General features: G+C 48.2%; 1 protein-coding gene across 3 annotated transcripts in view; it reads left to right on the forward strand.

Moving 5' to 3' along the window:
* Positions 1-25,868, forward strand: part of prkar1b (protein kinase, cAMP-dependent, regulatory, type I, beta) — a 196,918-nt gene that overhangs the window by 121,374 nt on the left and 49,676 nt on the right. For all 3 annotated transcript variants that reach the window (XM_055898373.1, XM_055898372.1, XM_055898374.1), the window contains 2 exons: positions 3,643-3,689; positions 16,499-16,657. In XM_055898373.1, the coding sequence (XP_055754348.1) occupies positions 3,643-3,689; positions 16,499-16,657 (206 nt within the window). The remainder of the gene's footprint in view (positions 1-3,642; positions 3,690-16,498; positions 16,658-25,868) is intronic.

The following is a 25,868-nucleotide window of genomic DNA, read 5'->3' on the forward strand; positions in this document are numbered from 1 at the left end:
TTACCAGGTGCATCAGTTTGAGAGTGTCAAGAACTGCAATGCCTACACAGTATATCAAAAGAGTCAATACAAGCTCTCAGTAACAGTTTGTTTGCTGTAAATAGACTGTACTGGTATTCCTCAGTCGTTGGTGTACATATAGCATTCCAGCCAGGTGACACAAAGCAAACGTGAGCCTGGGGATGTAGTCCCTTTGAAGACACTCAAAGAACGTTGGCAGCAATGCTTGTTACACTTCCCCTATGTTGAAACAAGGTATTTCTTACTGTGTGTGTTGGAGTGCATCGACCTGAGTGTGTGTGTGTGTGTGTGTGTGTGTGTGTGTGTGTGTGTGTGTGTGTGTGTGTGTGTGTGTGTGTGTGTGTGTGTGTGTGTGTGTGTGTGTGTGTGTGTGTGTGTGTGTGTGTGTGTGTGTGTGTGTGTGTGTGCAGACATGTGCATGAATGCGTGTTTGTGTGTGTGCGCTCAATTTTGTGTGTCTCTGTCAAATATTTGCCTGCGGTCTTAAAGCTCAGGGTTCTGCTAGAAGGAAAAACAAAGAGTTCACAGCCCAGGTGATAAAAGACAGGAAGAGTGGAGAGAATAGAGAAATGGAGTGAGAGAATGAGGGAATGAAAGAAAGATAGAGAGAGATGAGATGAAAGAGGGAGAGAGGGAGCTGAAGAAGGCCGGCCAGGTTGAAGCAGGTTGAATGGAGGGGACAGAGAGGACACAGTCCCGAACCTCTCTCCCCTCTCCAGTGATAAATGTGTGTGATGAACGACTCTAGCCTCTACACACAGTATTAATTAGCTGTATGAACTCCTGTGAACCCTCAGCACGGGGATCCTCCAGCCTTTCAACTCCTCAATCACACACACACACATAGTTAAACACACATGCGTACACTCGCACATGTGCACACACACTTACACACACTCACTGTCTCTCCCCCACATGTACCCTCTGGCCGAGGCAGGTTGTTGTCCTAACGCTGTTAGAGGCCTTCTGTTTAAATACCCTGGAAAGAATAGAGAGACAGATGGGTATAGCCCCTTTCTGAGAGAGAGAGAGAGACAGAGAGAGAGAGAGAGAGAGAGAGAGAGAGAGAGAGAGAGAGAGAGAGAGAGAGAGAGAGAGAGAGAGAGAGAGAGAGGGGTACAGCCCCTTTCTGAGAGAGAGAGAGAGAGAGAGAGGGGGGGTATAGCCCCTTTCTGAGAGAGAGAGAGAGAGAGAGAGAGAGAGAGAGAGAGAGAGAGAGAGAGAGAGAGAGAGAGAGAGGGAGGGGTACAGCCCCTTTCTGAGAGAGAGAGAGAGAGAGAGAGAGAGAGAGAGAGAGACAGAGAGAGACAACAAGTGTGCGGTTAAAATTGGCAAAAAACACACACATTTCTTCACACAGGGTCGTGGGGTGAGACAGGGATGCAGCTTAAGCCCCACCCTCTTCAACATATATATCAACGAATTGGCGCGGGCACTAGAACAGTCTGCAGCACCCGGTCTCACCCTACTAGAATCCGAAGTCAAATGTCTACTGTTTGCTGATGATCTGGTGCTTCTGTCACCAACCAAGGAGGGCCTACAGCAGCACCTAGATCTTCTGCACAGATTCTGTCAGACCTGGGCCCTGACAGTAAATCTCAGTAAGACCAAAATAATGGTGTTCCAAAAAAGGTCCAGTCGCCAGGACCACAAATTCCATCTAGACACCGTTGCCCTAGAGCACACAAAAAACTATACATACCTCGGCCTAAACATCAGCACCACAGGTAACTTCCACAAAGCTGTGAACGATCTGAGAGACAAGGCAAGAAGGGCATTCTATGCCATCAAAAGGAACATAAATTTCAACATACCAATCAGGATCTGGCTAAAAATACTTGAATCAGTCATAGAACCCATTGCCCTTTATGGTTGTGAGGTCTGGGGTCCGCTCACCAACCACGATTTCACAAAATGGGGCAAACACCAAATTGAGACTGCATGCAGAATTCTGCAAAAATATCCTCCGTGTACAACGCAGAACACCAAATAATGCATGCAGAGCAGAATTAGGCCGATACCCACTAATTATCAAAATCCAGAAAAGAGCCGTTAAATTCTACAACCACCTAAAAGGAAGCGATTCCCAAACCTTCCATAACAAAGCCATCACCTACAGAGAGATGAACCTGGAGAAGAGTCCCCTAAGCAAGCTGGTCCTGGGACTCTGTTCACAAACACAAACACACCCCACAAAGCCCCAGGACAACAGCACAATTAGACCCAACCAAATCATGAGAAAACAAAAAGATAATTACTTGACACATTGGAAAGAATTAACAAAACAGAGCAAACTAGAATGCTATTTGGCCCTAAACAGAGAGTACACAGTGGCCGAATACCTGACCACTGTGACTGACCCAAACTTAAGGAAAGCTTTGACTATGTACAGACTCAGTGAGCATAGCCTTGCTATTGAGAAAGGCCGCCGTAGGCAGACATTGCTCTCAAGAGAAGACAGGCAATGTGCACACTGCCCACAAAATGAGGTGGAAACCGAGCTGCACTTCCTAACCTCCTGCCCAATGTATGACCATATTGGAGACACATATTTCCCTCAGATCACACAGATCCACAAAGAATTCGAAAACAAATCCAATTTTGATAAACTCCCACTGGGTGAAATTCCACAGTGTGCCATCACAGCAGCAAGATTTGTGACCTGTTGCCACAAGAAAAGGGCAACCAGTGCAAAACAAACACCATTGTAAATACAACCCATATTTATGCTTACTTATTTTAACTTGTGTGCTTTAACCATTTGTACATTGTTACAACACTGTATATATTTAATATGACACTCGTAATGTCTTTATTGTTTTGAAACTTCTGTATGTGTAATGTTTAGTTTTGTTTGTTTCACTTTTGTGTATTGTCTACCTCATTTGCTTTGGCAATGTTAACACATGTTTCCCATGCCAATAAAGCCCCTTGAATTGAATTGAATTGAATTGAGAGAGAGAGACAGAGAGAGAGAGGGAGGGGTACAGCCCTTTTCTGAGAGAGACAGAGAGAGAAGACAGAGAGAGAGAGAGAGAGAGAGAGAGAGGTATAGCCCCTTTCTGAGAGAGAGAGAGAGAGAGAGAGAGAGACACGAGGTTCCCAAAGTTAAGGGCTTCTGGCTTGCATCCTTATTGGATTTCACTGGAAGTGTTTGTGGGGGTGGACAAAGTGTGTTTATGTCTGCCTGCCTGTCTGTCTGTCTGTCTGTCCGTCTGCCTGTGTGCGTACATGTGTGTAAGCTCAACCATATATTTTCCACAGTATCATCCAGCCATTATGAACGGTGGGGAAAGGTGGGGAGGACAGAAGCGCTTTACAAATGGTCCTGAGCTCTTAATACACTGCACTGTTTGCCCAGACATTTATATTTCTGAATGAGGAGGGTTCAAATCCATCAATCCACCGTGGAGAAATACACGAGGGGGAGGGGTTAATGACACAGGCTTGAAACATCATTGGTTAAGCCCCAGATATTTGCTGAGCTCTCTCTCTCTCTCTCTCTCTCTCTCTCTCTCTCTCTCTCTCTCTCTGTCTCTCTCTCTCTCTCTCTCTCTCTCTCTCTCTCTCTCTCTCTCTCTCTCTCTCTCTCTCACACTTCTCTTACTCTCTCCTCTACAGGTGATGAAGGAGACAACTTCTATGTGATTGACCAAGGAGAAGTGGATGTAAGTTTCCCATTGGCTTATTCATTCCTCCCCTCTCCAATCCCCTACAACTCCCCAGGTCATTCTCAGTCACCTTACCTGGTAAAATAAGGGTTAATAAAAGCAGTGTTAACCAAACCTACCTACCCATACCTCACACAGACCTACCTACCTCTACCTCACACAGACCTACCTACCTCTACCTCACACAAACCTACCTACCCATACCTCACACAGACCTACCTACCTCTACCTCACACAGATCTACCTACCTCTACCTCACACAGACCTACCTACCTCTACCTCACACAGACCTACCTACCTCTACCTCACACAGACCTACCTACCTCTACCTCACACAGACCTACCTACCTCTACCTCACAAAGACCTACCTACCTCTACCTCACACAGACCAACCTACCTCTACCTCACACAGACCTACCTACCTCTACCTCACACAGACCAACCTACCTCTACCTCACACAGACCTACCTACCTCTACCTCACACAGACCTACCTACCTCTACCTCACACAGACCTACCTACCTCTACCTCACACAGACCAACCTACCCATACCTCACACAGACCTACCTACCTCTACCTCACACAGACCTACCTACCTCTACCTCACACAGACCTACCTACCTCTACCTCACACAGACCTACCTATCTCTACCTCACACAGACCTATCTACCTCACACAGATCAACCTACCTCTACCTCACACCTACCTACCTCTACCTCACACCTACCTCTACCTCACACAGACCTACCTACCTCTACCTCACACAGACCTACCTACCTCTACCTCACACAGACCTACCTACCTCTACCTCACACAGACCTACCTACCTCTACCTCACACAGACCAACCTACCCATACCTCACACAGACCTACCTACCTCTACCTCACACAGACCTACCTACCTCTACCTCACACAGACCTACCTACCTCTACCTCACACAGACCTACCTATCTCTACCTCACACAGACCTATCTACCTCACACAGATCAACCTACCTCTACCTCACACCTACCTACCTCTACCTCACACCTACCTCTACCTCACACAGACCAACCTACCTCTACCTCACACAGACCTACCTACCTCTACCTCACAAAGACCTACCTACCTCTACCTCACACACACCTACCTACCTCTACCTCACAGCTACCTACCTCTACCTCACACCTACCTCTACCTCACACATACCTACCTACCTCTACCTCACACAGACCTACCTACCTCTACCTCGCACAGACCTACCTACCTCTACCTCACACAGACCTACCTACCTCTACCTCAGACAGACCTACCTACCTCTACCTCACACAGACCTACCTACCTCTACCTCACGCACACCTACCTACATCTACCTAACACAGACCTACCTGACTCTACCTCACACCTACCTCTACCTCACACAGACCGACCTACCCATACCTCACACAAACCTACCTACCTCTACCTAACACAGACCTACCTAGCCATACCTCACAAAGATCTACCTACCCATACCTCACAAAGACCTACTTACCCATACCTCACACTGTCCTACCTGCCTCTACCTCACACACCTACCTTCCTCTACTTCACACAGACCTACCTGCCTCTACCTCACACACACCTACCTACCTTTACCTCACAAAGACTTCACCATCACAATAGGACACCCTCATTCATGCAGATCACCGAAGCTAAACACATACTTCACATTGGTAAACTGTACTGCTGTTTGTGTTAAATGATGATGAGCACTGGCCTGGGGTCTTTTATGACTTCATTGACTTGCGGTCTGGTCACGCTAGTGTGGGCTCAGACACGCTCTGAACGCCACACAATGACAACAGTCAGAATACCTTTTTGTTTTAGGAACCCGAAGCGACAAAGAGATAGAGTTAAGTGGAGAGATAAAAGAGAAAAACAGATGGAACGTCAAACAGGAAACAGCCTTATCGGTTTACGATGAAGAGAGGGAGAGGGAGGGGGAGGGAGGGAGAGGAGGCGTAAGGTAACCAGAGAGGACTGGGTCCAGGTGGGCGAGCTCCGCTGAGCCAGCGAGAGAGGAGTGAGGGATAAGGCGTGAATGAGAGGGAGAGAGAAAGAGAAGGGGTGGTGGAGAGGGTTGGGGCGATGGTGCCCTGATACAGCAGGTCTACCTACTTGTCCAGATGGGCGAGCTCCACCGAGCGTATCAGAGAGCACAGTCAGACCCAGACAGAGATGGATGGATGAGTGGAGAGAGAGGGATAAGGGAGTGGAGGAGAGGGAGTGAGAGGGATAAGGGAGTGGAGGAGAGGGAGAGAGAGGGATAAGGGAGTGGAGGAGAGGGAGAGAGAGGGAAGGGAGTGGAGGAGAGGGAGAGAGAGGGAAGGGAGTGGAGGAGAGTGAGAGAGGGATAAGGGAGTGGATGAGAGGGAGAGAGAGGGATAAGGGAGTGGAGGAGAGGGAGAGAGAGGGATAAGGGAGTGGAGGAGAGGGAGAGAGGGATAAGGGAGTGGAGGAGAGGGAGAGAGAAGGGAGTGGAGGAGAGGGAGAGAGAGGGAAGGGAGTGGAGGAGAGGGAGAGAGAGTGATAAGGGAGTGGAGGAGAGGGAGAGAGAGGGAAGGGAGTGGGGGAGAGGGATAAGGGAGTGGAGGAGAGGGAGTGAGAGGGATAAGGGAGTGGAGGAGAGGGAGAGAGAGGGATAAGGGAGTGGAGGAGAGGGAGAGAGAGGGAAGGGAGTGGAGGAGAGGGAGAGAGAGGGAAGGGAGTGGAGGAGAGGGAGAGAGAGGGATAAGGGAGTGGAGGAGAGGGAGAGAGAGGGATAAGGGGTGAAGGAGAGTGAGAGAGGGATAAGGGAGTGGAGTGGAGGAGAGGGAGAGAGAGGGATAAGGGAGTGGAGGAGAGGGAGAGAGAGGGATAAGGGAGTGGATGAGAGGGAGAGAGAGGGATAAGGGAGTGGAGGAGAGGGAGAGAGAGGGATAAGGGAGTGGAGGAGAGGGAGAGAGAGGGATAAGGGGTGAAGGAGAGTGAGAGAGGGATAAGGGAGTGGAGTGGAGGAGAGGGAGAGAGAGGGATAAGGGAGTGGAGGAGAGGGAGAGAGAGGGATAAGGGAGTGGAGGAGAGGGAGAGAGAGGGATAAGGGAGTGGAGGAGAGAGAGGGATAAGGGGTGAAGGAGAGGGAGAGAGAGGGATAAGGGAGGAGAGGAGAGGGAGAGAGAGGGATGAGGGAGTGGAGGAGAGGGAGAGAGGGGTGAAGGAGAGGGAGAGAGAGGGATAAGGGGAGCGGGAGAGAGAAAGATAAGGGGTGGGGAGAGGGAGAGAGAGGGTTGGTGCGATAGTGCACTGATACAGCAGGTCTACCTACCACTGGGCCAACAGTAAAGGGAATGGGAAAGATCAGCTGTGCCATGGGTATGTATTATTTCATTTGGGATTGATGGTGAAGGATGTAGACTCATCTTGACATTAGACTACTTTTGTGTTCTCAAAGCGTCTGACCCCATTTAGATTTTGGAGTGAACTAGAATGGTGACGGCAGCCATAACTGTGGAGAAAGGTTATGTTCATTAGTGCACATCGTAGCAAAACATTCTAAAAGGTTCTGCAACGGAAAATGAAAAAGAGCATTGTACAAACCCAGGTATAGTCCCTCGGCGGCTGGTAGCCTGGCGGGTAGGAGCGTTGGGCCAGTAACCGAAAGGGGACAAAGTCGTTCTGCCCCTGAGCAAGGCAGTTAACCCACTGTTCCCGGGCACCAATGTTGATAACGCCCCCCCACCTCTCTGATTCAGAAGGGTTGGGTTCAATGCGGAAGACGCATTTCAGTTGAATGTGTTCAGTTGTACAACTGACTTGGTATCATCTGTTCCAGTCTGTTTTTTTTCATTTGGTGCCTAATGAAGACGACCCAGTTGTTCCTGTAGATGGTTAAACACGGGTTCAGCCAGGGATGTTTACCCAAGCCTCCCACAACTCCCTCTGCTATCTACCGTGTAAATCCCTGAGGGGTCTGTTTTAAAGACCTGATAAGGGGATAGTGACTCAATGGAGGCATTCTAGTGGAAGTACATTCCTCTGTTTATCTTTTCCCTCCTCTTTTGTTTCATTCTGTCTCTCTTATTTACTTGTTCTTACACCATTTTAAAGTAGTTCCTCTGTGATATGATAACTCAGTTTTCATAAATAATGTCTTGTTCTTTTCTTCTGTATTATTACATAAGTCATTGTGTGTGTGTGGGGCAGTTATTTTCACACACACACACACACACACACACACACACACACACACACACACACACACACACACACACACACACACACACACACACACACACACACACACACACACACACACACACGTACCTTCAACATTGCTCCCTGACAGAATCTAAATGTCTCCCATCACACCCAATCACCTCCCTCCCTCCCTCCCTCCCTCCACAGTAGAGTGAGGAGAGATGGATATGTGAGCTACATAACCCTCTCCTCTGTCTCCTCGTCCCCCTGTAATAAGCAGCAGTATCAGTCTATCATATCATAGCTGTGCTCCCAGAGGTGGCTGGCTGGGAATCAGCATCACATTCAGGCTGCCACCAGAGAATCTGGAACATCCACTCCCCAGGCCAAGCCCTGTCAGCCTGCACCCATCCCAGCCAAGCCCTGTCAGCCTGCACCCATCCCAGCCAAGACCTGTCAGCCTGCACCCATCCCAGCTCAGACCTCAGAGATGTGGCTCAGTGCTGAGGCTCTCTGTTTCTCTCTTTATACTCCACTATTTCTCTATTCGTCTCTCCCTCTCCCTCTCTCCACCTCTCTCTCTCTCTCCTCTCCCTCTCTCTCTCTCCCTCTCCACCTCTCTCTCCCTCTCCCTCTCTCTTCACCTCTCTCTCTCCACCCCTCTCTCTCTCTCCCTCTCTCTATCTATCTCTCTTTCTTGCTCTCTTCCCCTCTCCCCCCCTCTCTCCACCTTTCTCTTCCTCTCCCTCTCTCTCCACCTCTCTCCACCTATCTATCTCTCTCGTTCTCTTTCGCTCTCTCTCTTTCTCTACCTCTCTCTCTCCCCTCCCCTCCCTCTCTCTATCTCTCTCTCTCCACCTCTCCCTCTCTTTCTCCACCTCACTCTCGCTATCTATCTATCTATCTATCTATCTCTTGCTCTCTATCTATCTCTCTTTCTCGCTCCCCCCCAACTTAAAACAGAGCACTCTACTCAGTGCTGTATGTGTGTGTGTGTGTGTGTGTGTGTGTGTGTGTGTGTGTGTGTGTGTGTGTGTGTGTGTGTGTGTGTGTGTGTGTGTGTGTGTGTGTGTGTGTGTGTGTGTGTGTGTGTGTGTGTGTGTGTGTGTGTGTGTGTGAAACTTCCCATCGTAGTGTAGGGTCCAATAAACTGTGGTGATGATGTCTCTCATTAAGCGGAATGTAAATCTACCGCTCACTGGGGGAGAAATGAAATTGCTGCTGGTGTTAACGCCACACACAAGTGTGCGCACGCGGAAACACACACACACATGCACGCAAGCATGCACGCCTCAGTGTGTACTGGGACATTCCACTTTGTGGTATTAGTGTCTAGTAAAATGTGACTTTATGATAACCCTCAATATGTCCTAGCCCAAGACAAGCCCTTTATCCATACTGATGATAACCCTCAATATGTCCTAGCCCAAGACAAGCCCTTTATCCATACTGATGATAACCCTCAATATGTCCATTCCAGGATACAAGGCTAGCCCAGGACAACCCAGCTCAGACCATCTAGCCCTGCCCTAACCCTCCTCATGTCTGGACAGATAATAAAAGAAAAGCTGTGGACTAAATCAAATCTTATTGGTCACATACACATATTTAGCAGATGTTATTGGTCACATACACATATTTAGCAGATGTTATTGGTCACATACACATATTTAGCAGATGTTATTGGTCACATACACATGGTTAGCAGATGTTATTGTCACGCCCTGACCTTAGAGAGACGTTTTATTTCTCTATTTGGTTAGGTCAGGGTGTGATGTGGGGTGGGCATTCTATGTTTTTTATTTCTATGTTTTGGCCGGGTATGGTTCTCAATCAGGGACAGCTGTCTACTGTTGTCTCTGATTGGGAATCATACTTAGGCAGCCTGTTTTGCCACCTTAGTTGTGGGATGTTGTTTTTTGTTAGCTTTGTGAAGCCTACAGAACGTGATGTTCGTTATTCTTTTGTTGTTTTGCTTGGTGTTCTGAGTCAATAATGAATCATGAACATGTACCACGCTGCACCTTGGTCCACTTCTTCCGACGAGCGTTACAGTTATTGGTCACATACACATATTTAGTAGATGTTATTGGTCACATACACATGGTTAGCAGATGTTATTGGTCACATACACATGGTTAGCAGATGTTATTGGTCACATACACATGGTTAGCAGATGTTATTGGTCACATACACATGGTTAGCAGATGTTATTGGTCACATACACATATTTAACAGATGTTATTGGTCACATACACATGGTTAGTAGATGTTATTGGTCACATACACATGGTTAGCAGATGTTATTGGTCACATACACATGGTTAGCAGATGTTATTGGTCACATACACATGGTTAGCAGATGTTATTGGTCACATACACATGGTTAGCAGATGTTATTGGTCACATACACATGGTTAGCAGATGTTATTGGTCACATATACATGGTTAGCAGATGTTATTGGTCACGTACACATGGTTAGCAGATGTTATTGGTCACATACACATGGTTCGCAAATGTTATTGTGGTGTAGTGAAATGCTTGTGTTCCTAGCGCCAACAGTGCAGTAATATCTAACAATACACAACAATACTCACATCTAAAAGTAAAATAATGGAATTAAGAAATATATAAATATTAGGATGTGCAATGTTGGAGTGGCGTTGCCAGGTTAGTCGAGGTCATTTGTAAAGTGACATTACATAGGTAATAAACAGCGAGTGGGGGCCGGCTAGTGATGGCTATTTAACAGTCTGATGGCCTATTTCAGTCTCTGAGTACCAGCTTTGATGCACCTGTACTGACCTCTCCTTCTGGATGATAGCGGGATGAACAGGCAGTGGCTCTGGTGGTTGATGTCCTTGATGATCGTTTTGGCCTTCCTGTGACATCGGGTGGTGTAGGTGTCCTGGAGGGCAGGTAGTTTGCCCCCAGTGATGTGTAAGGCAGACCGCACCACCCTCTGGAGAGCCTTGCGGTTGCGGGCGGTGCAGTTACCGTACCAGGCAGTGATACAGCCCGACAGGATGCTCTCAATGGTGCATCTGTAAAAGTTAGTGAGGGTCTTAGGGGCCTCCTGAAGTTAAAGAGGTGCTGTTACACCTTCTTCACCACACTGTCTGTGTGGGTGGACCATTTCCGAATGTCAGTGATGTGTACGCCAGGGAGCTTTTCACCCTCTCCACCGCGGCTCCATCGATGTGGATGGGGGCGTGCTCGCTCTGCTGTTTCCTGAAGTCCGCCATCACGTCCTCCCTGTAGGCTGTCTCGTCGTTGTTGGTGATCAAGCCCACTACTGTTGTCTTCTGGAAACTTGATGATTGAGTTGGAGGCATGCATGACCACGCAGTCATGGATGAACAGGGAGTACAGGAGGAGGCTGAGCACGCACCTTTGTGGGGTCCCTGTGTTGAGGATCAGCGGAGTGGAGATGTTGTTTCCTACCTTCACCACCTGGGGGCGGCCCGTCAGGAAATCCAGGACCCAGATGCACAGGGCGGGGTTCAGACCCAGGGCCCCGAGCTTAATGATGAGCTTGGAGGGCACTATGGTGTTGAAGGCTGAGCTATAGTCAATGAACAGCATTCTTACATAGGTATTCCTTTTGTCCAGATGGGATCAGGCAGTGTGCAGTGCGATGACGATTGCATCATCTGTGGATCTTTTGGGGCGGTAAGCAAATTACTGTGGGTTTTAGGGTGTCAGGTAGGGTGGAGGTGATATGATCCTTAAATAGCCTCTCAAAGCACTTCATGATGACAGAAGTGAGTGCTACGAGGCTGTAGTCATTTAGCTCAGTTACCTTAGCTTTCTTGGGAACAGGAACAATGTTGGCCATCTTGAAGCATATGGAGACAACAGACTGGGATAGGGATGGATTGAATATGTCCTAAACACTCCAGCCAGCTGGTCTGCGCATGCTCTGAGGACGCGGTTAGGGATGTCGTCTGGACCATGGGATCATTATGGGATCATTCACCTGTGGACCATGGGATCATTGTGGGATCATTCACCTGTGGACCATGGGATCATTGTGGGATCATTCACCTGTGGACCATGGGATCATTGTGGGATCATTCACCTGTGGACCATGGGATCATTGTGGGATCATTCACCTGTGGACCATGGGATCATTATGGGATCATTCACCTGTGGACCATGGGATCATTATGGGATCATTCACCTGTGGACCATGGGATCATTATGGGATCATTCACCTGTGGACCATGGGATCATTATGGGATCATTCACCTGTGGACCATGGGATCATTGTGGGATCATTCACCTGTGGACCATGGGATCATTATGGGATCGTTCACCTGTGGACCATGGGATCATTATGGGATCATTCACCTGTGGACCATGGGTTCATTGTGAGATCATTCACCTGTGGACCATGGGATCATTGTGGGATCATTCACCTGTGGACCATGGGATCATTGTGGGATCATTCACCTGTGGACCATGGGATCATTGTGAGATCATTCAGCTGTGGACCATGAGATCATTGTGAGATCATTCAGCTGTGGACCATGAGATCATTGTGAGATCATTCACCTGTGCTCCTCTTGAAGCACTCTGTGAAGATAAGGACCGTAGAGGAATCCTGACCATTCACAAGCCATCAGATAGATGGATACACAGGAGATGAGCTGTGGACCTACATGCCTACACTCTTAGGAAAAAAAGGTGCTATCTAGAACCTTAATGGGTTATTCGGCTGTACCCAAGGATCACCCTTTGACGAACCCTTTTAGATTGCAGGTAGAACCCTTTTGGTTCCAGATAGAACCCTTTTGGTTTATATGTAGAACCATTTATACAGAGGGTTCTACATGTAACCTAAAAGGGTTTAACCTGTAACCAAAAAGAGTTCTACCTGGAACCAAAAAGAGTTATCCTAAGGGGACAGCTGAAGAACCCTTTTGGAACCCTTTTTTCTAAGAGTTTACCCCACTCTCAGACCTCGCTTCCTCCCCCTCTCTCTCTCTCCTTCCCTCCTTCTCTAACTTTCTCCTCCTTCTTTCCTTCTCTCAGTGTTATTAAGTCAACATTGGATTGTATGTCAACAGGTGAAACTGTATCCGTGGACTGAAAGGGGCTCTGTGAGGCCGTACTATGCGTGTGTGTGTGTGTGTGTGTGTGTGTGTGTGTGTGTGTGTGTGTGTGTGTGTGTGTGTGTGTGTGTGTGTGTGTGTGTGTGTGTGTGTGTGTGTGTGTGTGTGTGTGTGTGTGTGTGTGTGTGTGTGTGTGTGTGTGTGTGTGTGTGTGTGTGAGCTAAGTAGGCCATCCAGTGACCGCAGTTCTGGGTTGTGTGAGAGAGGCCGAGCAAGAGTGAGAGATTTGGGCGTTTAAGTCCACCACAGCTTTCCCACCTCCATCACCCCTTAATCAAAGGGAAGTCACACACACCACAGACGGAGAGACAGAGAAGGGAGGGAGAGAGAGATAGGAGAGATAGAGGGCTTTTAGTGTCCCTTCCTCTGGCTTAGAGTGGATCAAATGCTCAGGGGGGTCCAGCCATCAGAGCTAAGACCCAGGAAACAAGGAGGGGGAGAGATGGAGGGATGGGGATTGAGGGGAAGAGGATATTTGGGGTAAGGAGGAAGAGGGGGAACAAGAGGCAAGGTATAGAGAAAGGAGGTAGATGTGTGAGTGGGTTGGAAATGGAAACGGGAGAGATGTGGGGAGAAAGGAGGTAGAGGTGTGAGTGTGTTGGAAAGGGAAACGGGAGAGATGTGGGGAGAAAGGAGGTAGAGGTGTGAGTGGGTTGGAAAGGGAAACGGGAGAGATGTGGGGAGAAAGGAGGTAGAGGTGTGAGTGGGTTGGAAATGGAAACGGGAGAGATGTGGGGAGAAAGGAGGTAGAGGTGTGAGTGGGTTGGAAACGGGAGAGATGTGGGGAGAAAGGAGGTAGAGGTGTTAGTGGGTTGGAAAGGGAAACGGGAGAGATGTGGGGAGAAAGGAGGTAGAGGTGTGAAAGGGAAACGGGAGAGATGTGGGGAGAAAGGAGGTAGAGGTGTGAGTGGGTTGGAAAGGGAAACGGGAGAGATGTGGGGAGAAAGGAGGTAGAGGTGTGAGTGGGTTGGAAAGGGAAACGGGAGAGATGTGGGGAGAAAGGAGGTAGAGGTGTGAGTGGGTTGGAAAGGGAAACGGGAGAGATGTGGGGAGAAAGGAGGTAGAGGTGTGATTGGGTTGGAAATGGAAACGGGAGAGATGTGGGGAGAAAGGAGGTAGAGGTGTGAGTGGGTTGGAAATGGAAACGGGAGAGATGTGGGGAGAAAGGAGGTAGAGGTGTGAGTGGGTTGGAAACTGGAGAGATGTGGGGAGAAAGGAGGTAGAGGTGTTAGTGGGTTGGAAAGGGAAACGTGAGAGATGTGGGGAGAAAGGAGGTAGAGGTGTAAAAGGGAAACGGGAGAGATGTGGGGAGAAAGGAGGTAGAGGTGTGAGTGGGTTGGAAAGGGAAACGGGAGAGATGTGGGGAGAAAGGAGGTAGAGGTGTGAGTGGGTTGGAAACGGGAGAGATGTGGGGAGAAAGTAGGTAGAGGTGTGAGTGGGTTGGAAAGGGAAACGGGAGAGATGTGGGGAGAAAGGAGGTAGAGGTGTGAGTGGGTTGGAAAGGGAAACGGGAGAGATATGGGGAGAAAGGAGGTAGAGGTGTGAGTGTGTTGGAAAGGGAAACGGGAGAGATGTGGGGAGAAAGGAGGTAGAGGTGTGAGGGGGTTGGAAACGGGAGAGATGTGGGGAGAAAGTAGGTAGAGGTGTGAGTGGGTTGGAAAGGGAAACGGGAGAGAGATGTGGGGAGAAAGGAGGTAGAGGTGTGAGTGTGTTGGAAAGGGAAACGGGAGAGATATGGGGAGAAAGGAGGTAGAGGTGTGAGTGTGTTGGAAAGGGAAACGGGAGAGATGTGGGGAGAAAGGAGGTAGAGGTGTGAGTGGTTTGGAAGGTGAAACGGGAGAGAGATGTGGGGAGAAAGGAGGTAGAGGTGTGAGTGGGTTGGAAATGGAAACGGGAGAGTTGTGGGGTTAAAGGAGGTAGAGGTGTGAGTGGGTTGGAAAGGGAAACGGGAGAGAGATGTGGGGAGAAAGGAGGTAGAGGTGTGAGTGTGTTGGAAAGGGAAACGGGAGAGATGTGGGGAGAAAGGAGATAGAGGTGTGAGTCGGTTGGAAAGGGAAACGGGAGAGATGTGGGGAGAAAAGAGGTAGAGGTGTGAGTGGGTTGGAAATGGAAACGGGAGAGATGTGGGGAGAAAGGAGGTAGAGGTGTGAGTGGGTTGGAAAGGGAAACGGAGAGATGTGGGGAGAAAGGAGGTAGAGGTGTGAGTGGGTTGGAAATGGAAACGGGAGAGATGTGGGGAGAAAGGAGGTAGAGGTGTGAGTGGGTTGGAAATGGAAACGGGAGAGATGTGGGGAGAAAGGAGGTAGAGATGTGAGTGGGTTGGAAAGGGAAACGGGAGAGATGTGGGGAGAAAGGAGGTAGAGGTGTGAGTGGGTTGGAAATGGAAACGGGAGAGATGTGGGGAGAAAGGAGGTAGAGATGTGAGTGGGTTGGAAAGGGAAACGGGAGAGATGTGGGGAGAAAGGAGGTAGAGGTGTGAGTGGGTTGGAAATGGAAACGGAGAGATGTGGGGAGAAAGGAGGTAGAGGTGTAAAAGGGAAACGGGAGAGATGTGGGGAGAAAGGAGGTAGAGGTGTGAGTGGGTTGGAAAGGGAAACGGAGAGATGTGGGGAGAAAGGAGGTAGAGGGGGGTTCAGAGAGGTGTGTAGTGGAGACAGCCGTCCGGTCAGGGAGGGACCTCTGTGTTTGACCCTATAATAGAGGGTAATGGTCCACGGTCAGGGTGTCGTGTTCACACCCATGTCCACCACCACCCTGAGCCCTGTCTGTAACTAGAGACCCTAATCCCTCACACTAACCCCTGACATTAACCCCTCACCCTCACACTCCTCCTCACACTCACCCTAACCCCTCACATTAACCCCTCACCCCCACACTCTTCCTCACACTCACCCTAACCCCTCACACTAACCCCTCACCCTCACACCCCTCCTCACACTCACCCTAACCCCTCTTCCTAACCGCACACACAGCTCAACCTCACAGTAACCCCTCACAGCCCTCCTCACACTCACTGACCTCACTACAAAGAGTTCCAAGTAGGGCCTGGTTTCATATGAGTGGACTATAGCCACGGCCCAAGATCTAGGGCTGTGTCCTGGTCAGGTCACATGGTCAGGTAAACACTTGGTCCTAGCTACAGAGGTAGGATCTTAAAGAGGCTTCTGAAGTTTCTCATTTCCAGGCTTGAGTTTGTCTTAACTAAAAATGGATCAACCCCTATAAAATGCCATAATGCAACACAATAATTCCCATTTCCTGTTGCTGCAGGATAATTAGGATCCTATTCTTTGATTGGCCAATTCAGTGGAGATACTTTTGTTCAGACAAAATCTGAAATCTGATGATCTTACAGTAAGTGTTGTGTTTAACAACAATATGCCCGTGTAGCTAAACACATTACCCACGCACAGTATTGTGGGAGGCTGTTACAGCCCACGGAAGCCGCTCTCACAGTATCTGTCTGTGTGTGTCTCTCTCTCTACAGGTCTATGTGAACGGAGAGTGGGTGACCAGTATCGGGGAGGGGGGCAGCTTTGGGGAGCTGGCCCTGATCTACGGGACCCCCCGAGCCGCCACCGTCAAGGCCAAGACTGACATGAAGCTGTGGGGCATCGACCGGGACAGCTACCGACGCATCCTCATGGTACAGATACACACATGTAGAAACACACACACACACACGCACACACACACACACACGACCAGGACGGCTACCGACACATCCTCATGGTACAGATACACACGTGTAGAAACACACACACACACACACACATGACCAGGACAGCTACCGACGCATCCTCATGGTATTGATACACACGTGTAGAAACACACACACACACACACACATGACCAGGACAGCTACCGACGCATCCTCATGGTATTGATACACACGTGTAGAAACACACACACACACACACACACACACGACCAGGACAGCTACAAACGCATCCTCATGGTACAAATACACACATGCAGAAACACACACACACACACACACACACACACACACACACACACACACACACACACACACACACACACACACACACATACACACACACACACACACACACACACACACACACACAGAAAGGCATAAACAGACACACAACCGTAGCAGCTACTGACACATCCTCTTAGTACATAACAGACACACATAGAGTACACCTGGCACAGCTGTCCTCTGCCTCTGTCCAGACACCAACCTGTCTGACTCTACTGCCTCTGTCCAGACACCAACCTGTCTGACTCTACTGCCTCTGTCCAGACACCAACCTGTCTGACTCTACTGCCTCTGTCCAGACACCAACCTGTCTGACTCTACTGCCTCTGTCCAGACACCAACCTGTCTGTCTCTACTGCCTCTGTCCAGACACCAACCTGTCTGACTCTACTGCCTCTGTCCAGACACCAACCTGTCTGACTCTACTGCCTCTGTCCAGACACCAACCTGTCTGACTCTACTGCCTCTGTCCAGACACCAACCTGTCTGACTCTACTGCCTCTGTCCAGACACCAACCTGTCTGACTCCCAAATGGCTCCCTATTCCCATTATAGTGCACTGCTTTTACCCCGGGCCCTCAGCCTCTGGAGTGTTGCTGCAGTCTATTGTGTCAGATCCAATTGCGTTGGATTGTTCTGTCAACACAGACCACCCTCTCCTCCACAACCACTCCACTCAGTACAGCAGAGAAACAGTATCCTGTCTAACACAGACCACCCTCTCCTCCTCAACCACTCCACTCAGTACAGCAGAGAAACAGTATCCTGTCTAACACAGACCCCCCTCTCCTCCTCAACCACTCCACTCAGTACAGCAGAGAAACAGTATCCTGTCTAACACAGACCCCCCTCTCCTCCTCAACCACTCCACTCAGTACAGCAGAGAAACAGTATCCTGTCAACACAGACCACCCTCTCCTCCTCAACCACTCCACTCAGTACAGCAGAGAAACAGTATCCTGTCAACACAGACCACCCTCTCCTCCTCAACCACTCCACTCAGTACAGCAGAGAAACAGTATCCTGTCTAACACAGACCACCCTCTCCTCCTCAACCACTCAGTACAGCAGAGAAACAGTATCCTGTCTAACACAGACACCCCTCTCCTCCTCAACCACTCCAGTCAGTACAGCAGAGAAACAGTATCCTGTCTAACACAGACCCCCCTCTCCTCCTCAACCACTCCACTCAGTACAGCAGAGAAACAGTATCCTGTCTAACACAGACCCCCCTCTCCTCCTCAACCACTCAGTACAGCAGAGAAACAGTATCCTGTCTAACACAGACCCCCCCTCTCCTCCTCAACCACTCAGTACAGCAGAGAAACAGTATCCTGTCTAACACAGACCCCCCTCTCCTCCTCAACCACTCAGTACAGCAGAGAAACAGTATCCTGTCTAACACAGACCCCCCTCTCCTCCTCAACCACTCAGTACAGCAGAGAAACAGTATCCTGTCTAACACAGACCCCCCTCTCCTCCTCAACCACTCAGTACAGCAGAGAAACAGTATCCTGTCTAACACAGACCCCCCCTCTCCTCCTCAACCACTCAGTACAGCAGAGAAACAGTATCCTGTCTAACACAGACCACTCTCTCCTCCTCAACCACTCCACTCAGTACAGCAGAGAAACAGTATCCTGTCTAACACAGACCACTCTCTCCTCCTCAACCACTCAGTACAGCAGAGAAACAGTATCCTGTCTAACACAGACCCCCCTCTCCTCCTCAACCACTCAGTACAGCAGAGAAACAGTATCCTGTCTAACACAGACCACTCTCTCCTCCTCAACCACTCCACTCAGTACAGCAGAGAAACAGTATCCTGTCTAACACAGACCACTCTCTCCTCCTCAACCACTCAGTACAGCAGAGAAACAGTTTCCTGTCTAACACAGACCCCCCTCTCCTCCTCAACCACTCCACTCAGTACAGCAGAGAAACAGTATCCTGTCTAACACAGACCCCCCTCTCCTCCTCAACCACTCCACTCAGTACAGCAGAGAAACAGTATCCTGTCTAACACAGACCCCCCCTCTCCTCCTCAACCACTCAGTACAGCAGAGAAACAGTATCCTGTCTAACACAGACCCCCCTCTCCTCCTCAACCACTCAGTACAGCAGAGAAACAGTATCCTGTCTAACACAGACCACTCTCTCCTCCTCAACCACTCCACTCACTACAGCAGAGAAACAGTATCCTGTCAACACAGACCACCCTCTCCTCCTCAACCACTCCACTCAGTACAGCAGAGAAACAGTATCCTGTCAACACAGACCACTCTCTCCTCCTCAACCACTCCACTCAGTACAGCAGAGAAACAGTATCCTGTCAACACAGACCACCCTCTCCTCCTCAACCACTCCACTCAGTACAGCAGAGAAACAGTATCCTGTCTAACACAGACCACCCTCTCCTCCTCAACCACTCCACTCAGTACAGCAGAGAAACAGTATCCTGTCTAACACAGACCCCCCTCTCCTCCTCAACCACTCCACTCAGTACAGCAGAGAAACAGTAGCCTGTCTAACACAGACCACCCTCTCCTCCTCAACCACTCCACTCAGTACAGCAGAGAAACAGTATCCTGTCTAACACAGACCCCCCTCTCCTCCTCAACCACTCCACTCAGTACAGCAGAGAAACAGTATCCTGTCTAACACAGACCCCCCTCTCCTCCTCAACCACTCAGTACAGCAGAGAAACAGTATCCTGTCTAACACAGACCCCCCTCTCCTCCTCAACCACTCCACTCAGTACAGCAGAGAAACAGTATCCTGTCTAACACAGACCCCCCTCTCCTCCTCAACCACTCAGTACAGCAGAGAAACAGTAGCCTGTCTAACACAGACACCCCTCTCCTCCTCAACCACTCCACTCAGTACAGCAGAGAAACAGTATCCTGTCTAACACAGACCACCCTCTCCTCCTCAACCACTCAGTACAGCAGAGAAACAGTATCCTGTCTAACACAGACCACCCTCTCCTCCTCAACCACTCCACTCAGTACAGCAGAGAAACAGTATCCTGTCTAACACAGACCACCCTCTCCTCCTCAACCACTCAGTACAGCAGAGAAACAGTATCCTGTCTAACACAGACCCCCCTCTCCTCTTCAACCACTCCAGTCAGTACAGCAGAGAAACAGTATCCTGTCTAACACAGACCACCCTCTCCTCCTCAACCACTCAGTACAGCAGAGAAACAGTAGCCTGTCTAACACAGACCACCCTTCACACAGACCACCCTTCACACAGACCACCACCCACCAAGTGTGTGTTTGTTCTCATGTGGCTGTACTGGCTGCCGTCTCCCTCCTTCCCAGATAGAGATGGAGGAGAAGAGGGAGGACGGGAGGGACACACCTTACAGGGAGGAGGACAGACAGGAATACATACACACACTTCCCTGTCCTGGACCTCATCTGTGGAGGAATGTCTAAATGTTTCAACTGGGGAAACAAGGTGCTCTGTCCCAGCCATCTCACACACACCACCACCATCCAAAGATGACTAATAGTGTGTGTGTGTGTGTGTGTGTGTGTGTGTGTGTGTGTGTGTGTGTGTGTGTGTGTGTGTGTGTGTGTGTGTGTGTGTGTGTGTGTGTGTGTGTGTGTGTGTGTGTGTGTGTGTGTGTGTGTGTGTGTGTGTGTGTGGGTTCGTGCGTGTGTGTGTGTGTTTGCATGCTTGTGTGTGTGAGTTTAAACGGCAGAGACAATGGAATGGGTGTTTATCCAGGGCATAGCTTTACATCGTTAACCAGTCGGGGCCCAATGGAGGAGGAGGAGGAGGAGGGGGGGTACGCAGGGTCCACACAGGGTCCACCTGAGACCATAGATTTCAGCACATAGATTTCAGCACATACAGGTTGACTAAAGCCGTAGAGTACACGTTGACTAAAGCCATAGATTACAGGTTGACTAAAGCCATAGAGTACACGTTGACTAAAGCCATAGATTACAGGTTGACTAAAGCCGTAGAGTACAGGTTGACTAAAGCCATAGAGTACACGTTGACTAAAGCCATAGAGTACAGGTTGACTAAAGCCATAGAGTACAGGTTGACTAAAGCCGTAGAGTACAGGTTGACTAAAGCCATAGAGTACACGTTGACTAAAGCCATAGAGTACACGTTGACTAAAGCCATAGAGTACACGTTGACTAAAGCCATAGAGTACACGTTGACTAAAGCCGTAGAGTACAGGTTGACTAAAGCCATAGAGTACAGGTTGACTAAAGCCATAGAGTACAGGTTGACTAAAGCCATAGAGTACAGGTTGACTAAAGCCATAGAGTACAGGTTGACTAAAGCCGTAGAGTATAGGTTGACTAAAGCCATAGATTACAGGTTGACTAAAGCCATAGAGTACACGTTGACTAAAGCCATAGATTACAGGTTGACTAAAGCCGTAGAGTACAGGTTGACTAAAGCCGTAGAGTACAGGTTGACTAAAGCCGTAGAGTACAGGTTGACTAAAGCCATAGAATACAGGTTGACTAAAGCCGTAGAGTACACGTTGACTAAAGCCATAGATTACAGGTTGACTAAAGCCGTAGAGTACAGGTTGACTAAAGCCATAGAGTACACGTTGACTAAAGCCATAGATTACAGGTTGACTAAAGCCGTAGAGTACAGGTTGACTAAAGCCATAGAGTACAGGTTGACTAAAGCCATAGAGTACAGGTTGACTAAAGCCATAGAGTACAGGTTGACTAAAGCCATAGAGTACAGGTTGACTAAAGCCGTAGAGTACAGGTTGACTAAAGCCGTAGAGTACAGGTTGACTAAAGCCATAGAGTACAGGTTGACTAAAGCCGTAGAGTACAGGTTGACTAAAGCCATAGAGTACAGGTTGACTAAAGCCGTAGAGTACAGGTTGACTAAAGCCGTAGAGTACAGGTTGACTAAAGCCATAGAGTACAGGTTGACTAAAGCCGTAGAGTACAGGTTGACTAAAGCCATAGAGTACAGGTTGACTAAAGCCATAGAGTACAGGTTGACTAAAGCCGTAGAGTACAGGTTGACTAAAGCCATAGAGTACAGGTTGACTAAAGCCGTAGAGTACACGTTGACTAAAGCCATAGATTACAGGTTGACTAAAGCCATAGAGTACACGTTGACTAAAGCCGTAGAGTACAGGTTGACTAAAGCCATAGAGTACACGTTGACTAAAGCCATAGATTACAGGTTGACTAAAGCCGTAGAGTACAGGTTGACTAAAGCCATAGATTACAGGTTGACTAAAGCCGTAGAGTACAGGTTGACTAAAGCCGTAGAGTACAGGTTGACTAAAGCCGTAGAGTACAGGTTGACTAAAGCCGTAGAATACAGGTTGACTAAGCCGTAGAGTACACGTTGACTAAAGCCATAGATTACAGGTTGACTAAAGCCGTAGAGTACAGGTTGACTAAAGCCATAGAGTACAAGTTGACTAAAGCCGTAGAGTACAGGTTGACTAAAGCCATAGAGTACAAGTTGACTAAAGCCATAGATTACAGGTTGACTAAAGCCGTAGAGTACAGGTTGACTAAAGCCATAGAGTACAGGTTGACTAAAGCCGTAGAGTACAGGTTGACTAAAGCCGTAGAGTACAGGCTGACTAAAGCTGTGGAGTACAGGTTGACTAAAGCCATAGAGTACAGGTTGACTAAAGCCATAGAGTACAGGTTGACTAAAGCCATAGAGTACAGGTTGACTAAAGCCATAGAGTACAGGTTGACTAAAGCCATAGAGTACATGTTGACTAAAGCCATAGAGTACAGGTTGACTAAAGCCATAGAGTACAGGTTGACTAAAGCCACTACACGATTTCAGCCCTTTTTGAGATCTGAGACAAAATCTCGTTGTCGTTGCCTATCGCATCAAATCAGCCTCTAAAGCCCATTGCACGCGAGATGGTGCTGTCGAGCAAGATGAAACATAATTGAGCTAGCAAACACTGAGCGAGAGAGCGCAAAGGACATGTCCCGGGAGCAGAGGATGCGTGCAGCGAGAGCACAGACCAGTCGAGTGCAGAAATTTGGTAGAGAGAGCAGAGGATGAAAACGTCTGAATAAAAAAATAGAGAACCGTAAGCATAGAAACATGGTTCAAACTGTAAACAATACATCTTTAATCAGCAAATTGTCCACTTAACAATAGTCACGTCTTTGTCAAGTCTTCGCTCTCAATTTCTCAGGTTGCTCTCTCTCAAGTCTACGCAGTGGCGATTTTAGCATGTAAATCAGCAAAGCCACAACACAACACTAAACAATACATTCATTGCACTATAACGGTGACAAACGGTGCCAACAAACTGCTAGGGCCTACATAAATCTGTCCCAACAGCAGAGCTTTCTGTTCAGCACCATGGAGTGAATCCTTACCACTGCTACACCTGGCTATCAGCGGAGCCTTGTCTGGCAGAGAAACAATTCATTCAGCCTCATTTACTGCCTTTTAAAAAAACATAGCTGATATGGCTGACTTGCTTAAACAAATGTGGTTTCTAATGGCAATTGAGATGTACAAACTGTAAGGGGACGACAAGCCGATAAGAGGAAATACGTCATTTTGAATAAGACGTTAATGAGCGAGCTAAGATGAACGTAGTCAATATAACTATTTGTTCAGCACTTTTGAAATGTACAGCGACATAATTCAGAACATGGGCTGCTCTTACAGTGTTCTCCCTGTACAACAAGTCAGAACCGTAGGATAAATCAAAGGGGCATATAAGCAGACAATGAAAGCTCTTACAATATTTGATGATGCCATTTTTCTAAAACAGGTTATAGGCTACATGTGCACCACCAAGTTAGAACAGTAGGCTAAGTTAAAAAGGACCAAATTATTAGGGTGAGGCACATGGGCTACTAACAACTTACTACACAACATACACTTAGCATTACTTTCTTAGCTACAGTATACATATCTCCATGGCATAATACATAACTTATGCAGCAGCATACAATACATTTTTGGACTTGTTGTGCTGTGCTCACTTGAACAGGAAGGTGGCGTTGCGGTCCTTGTGGGCAAATTATGGCATCAAAGTCTGGTATTCTCTGGATTCATGACAACTGCTTTCAAGACAACTGGGAGCTCCGAAAAAAACAAGGTTGAATCAAGACGTCAGTGATCTTCAGGTCGTAGCTCTAGAAAGAGGCCCGAGTTCTCCACTTGGTATTCCAAGTTGGATGACCGTTCAAAACTTATTTTCCCAGTCAGAGCTGGGAGTGAGTTCCCAGTTGTCTTGAACTCACTGAAGTCTGAGATTTCCCAGTTCAAAGTTTACAGTTGTTTTGAAGGCGGCAGAAGTCATGCTGGATTGACAGCATGGCCAATGTATTCAACCTTTTCTGGCGTTGAATATTAATTATTTTAAGCTTGGAAAAGAGACCCTTAAACCCAGACTTTGACCACACACCCACTCCACTGAGTAGCAAGCTAGTGATTACTTTGCAATGCTTGCAGTTAGCCACTGACTCCTTCCAAATCACTCATTGTTGAATTTGCGATTTCCAACTTGTTGTGTCATTTTTATGTCCAATGAGCACTGATATGTTTTATCTAGAATTTCTCTTCATATGACAAGGATTTGCCAGTAGAGTGTCGACGTGATTCATGATGATGACTGCTTGTTTTTACCGTTATTTTACCTTGACCGAGAACACATTCTCATTTACAGCAACGAGCTGGGGAATAGTTACAAGGGAGAGGAGGGGGATGAATGAGCCAATTGTAAGCTGGGGATGATTAGGTGACCATGAGGGTATGAGGGACAGCTTGGGAATTTAGCCAGGACACCAGGGTAAACACCTCTACTCTTACGATAAGTGTCATGGGATCTTTAATGACCTCAGAGATTCAGGACACCCGTTTAACGTCCCAGCCAAAAGACTGATCCCTACACAGAGCAGTGTCCCCAATCACTACCCTGGGGCATTGGAATAATTTTTAGACCAGAGGAAAGAGTGCCTCCTACTGGCCCTCCAACACCACTTCCATTTGCATCTGGTCTCCCATCCAGGGACCAACCCTGCTTAGCTTCAGAAGCAAGCCAGCAGTGGGATGCAGGGTGGTGTGCTGTTTAGCTTGCTAGCTAAGATTTTGAAAGTATGATGTTGACATGATCAGTCCAATCAAAGCTATGGTTGATATAACATGATTTGACGTCATTTTATTTGTGGCCAATGACCTTGAGCCTTCTTGGATGGGCACTTCTAATGTAACTCTATGGCAGCACCCAAGGGGCCTGAACTCACTGTAGATGTTGCAGTGATGTAGTGTCCCCATGAGTGACAGAACACTGAGCTGATCACAGCACAACTAGAGAACATGACCAATCCCTAAGCTCCGTATTTTCCACAGGCTGCCCCACCACCACAGAATGCACTGAGCATGAAACACCTGCATTTTGGAGCTGCATTTTTTTAAACCTAAACAGGTGGGGCTCAAAGCAGGTGGGGCCCTTGGTCAGTCCAGTTTTGTGTCGTGTGATCTTCTTGGGTGCTTGACGTCAAACAGATCCGCTTCAGAGCTGTCTGTTTAGCTTGCTAGTCGGCTTGAACAGTAGACACCAAATGCCCTGGGAAACCCAGCTTCAACTTGATACATAAGCAAAGTAGCAATATACTATATACTATAAATGAGTAGCAATACTATATCTTGAGTGGAATTTACTTGCTAAAGTTAGCTAAATAATGACTTGTTAAAGTTAGCTAGATAATTACTTGTTAAAGTTAGCTAGATAATTACTTGTTAAAGTTAGCTAGATAATTACTTGTTAGCCGGCAACGTTTTGTCGGTAACACGAAAGCAGACAGGCGGCTCTAGCTAAGTAACACCATAGTCCACCACTAGCTAATAG

Source organism: Salvelinus fontinalis, chromosome 34 (genome assembly GCF_029448725.1).
Source record: "Salvelinus fontinalis isolate EN_2023a chromosome 34, ASM2944872v1, whole genome shotgun sequence".
NCBI classification, from domain to species: domain Eukaryota; kingdom Metazoa; phylum Chordata; class Actinopteri; order Salmoniformes; family Salmonidae; genus Salvelinus; species Salvelinus fontinalis.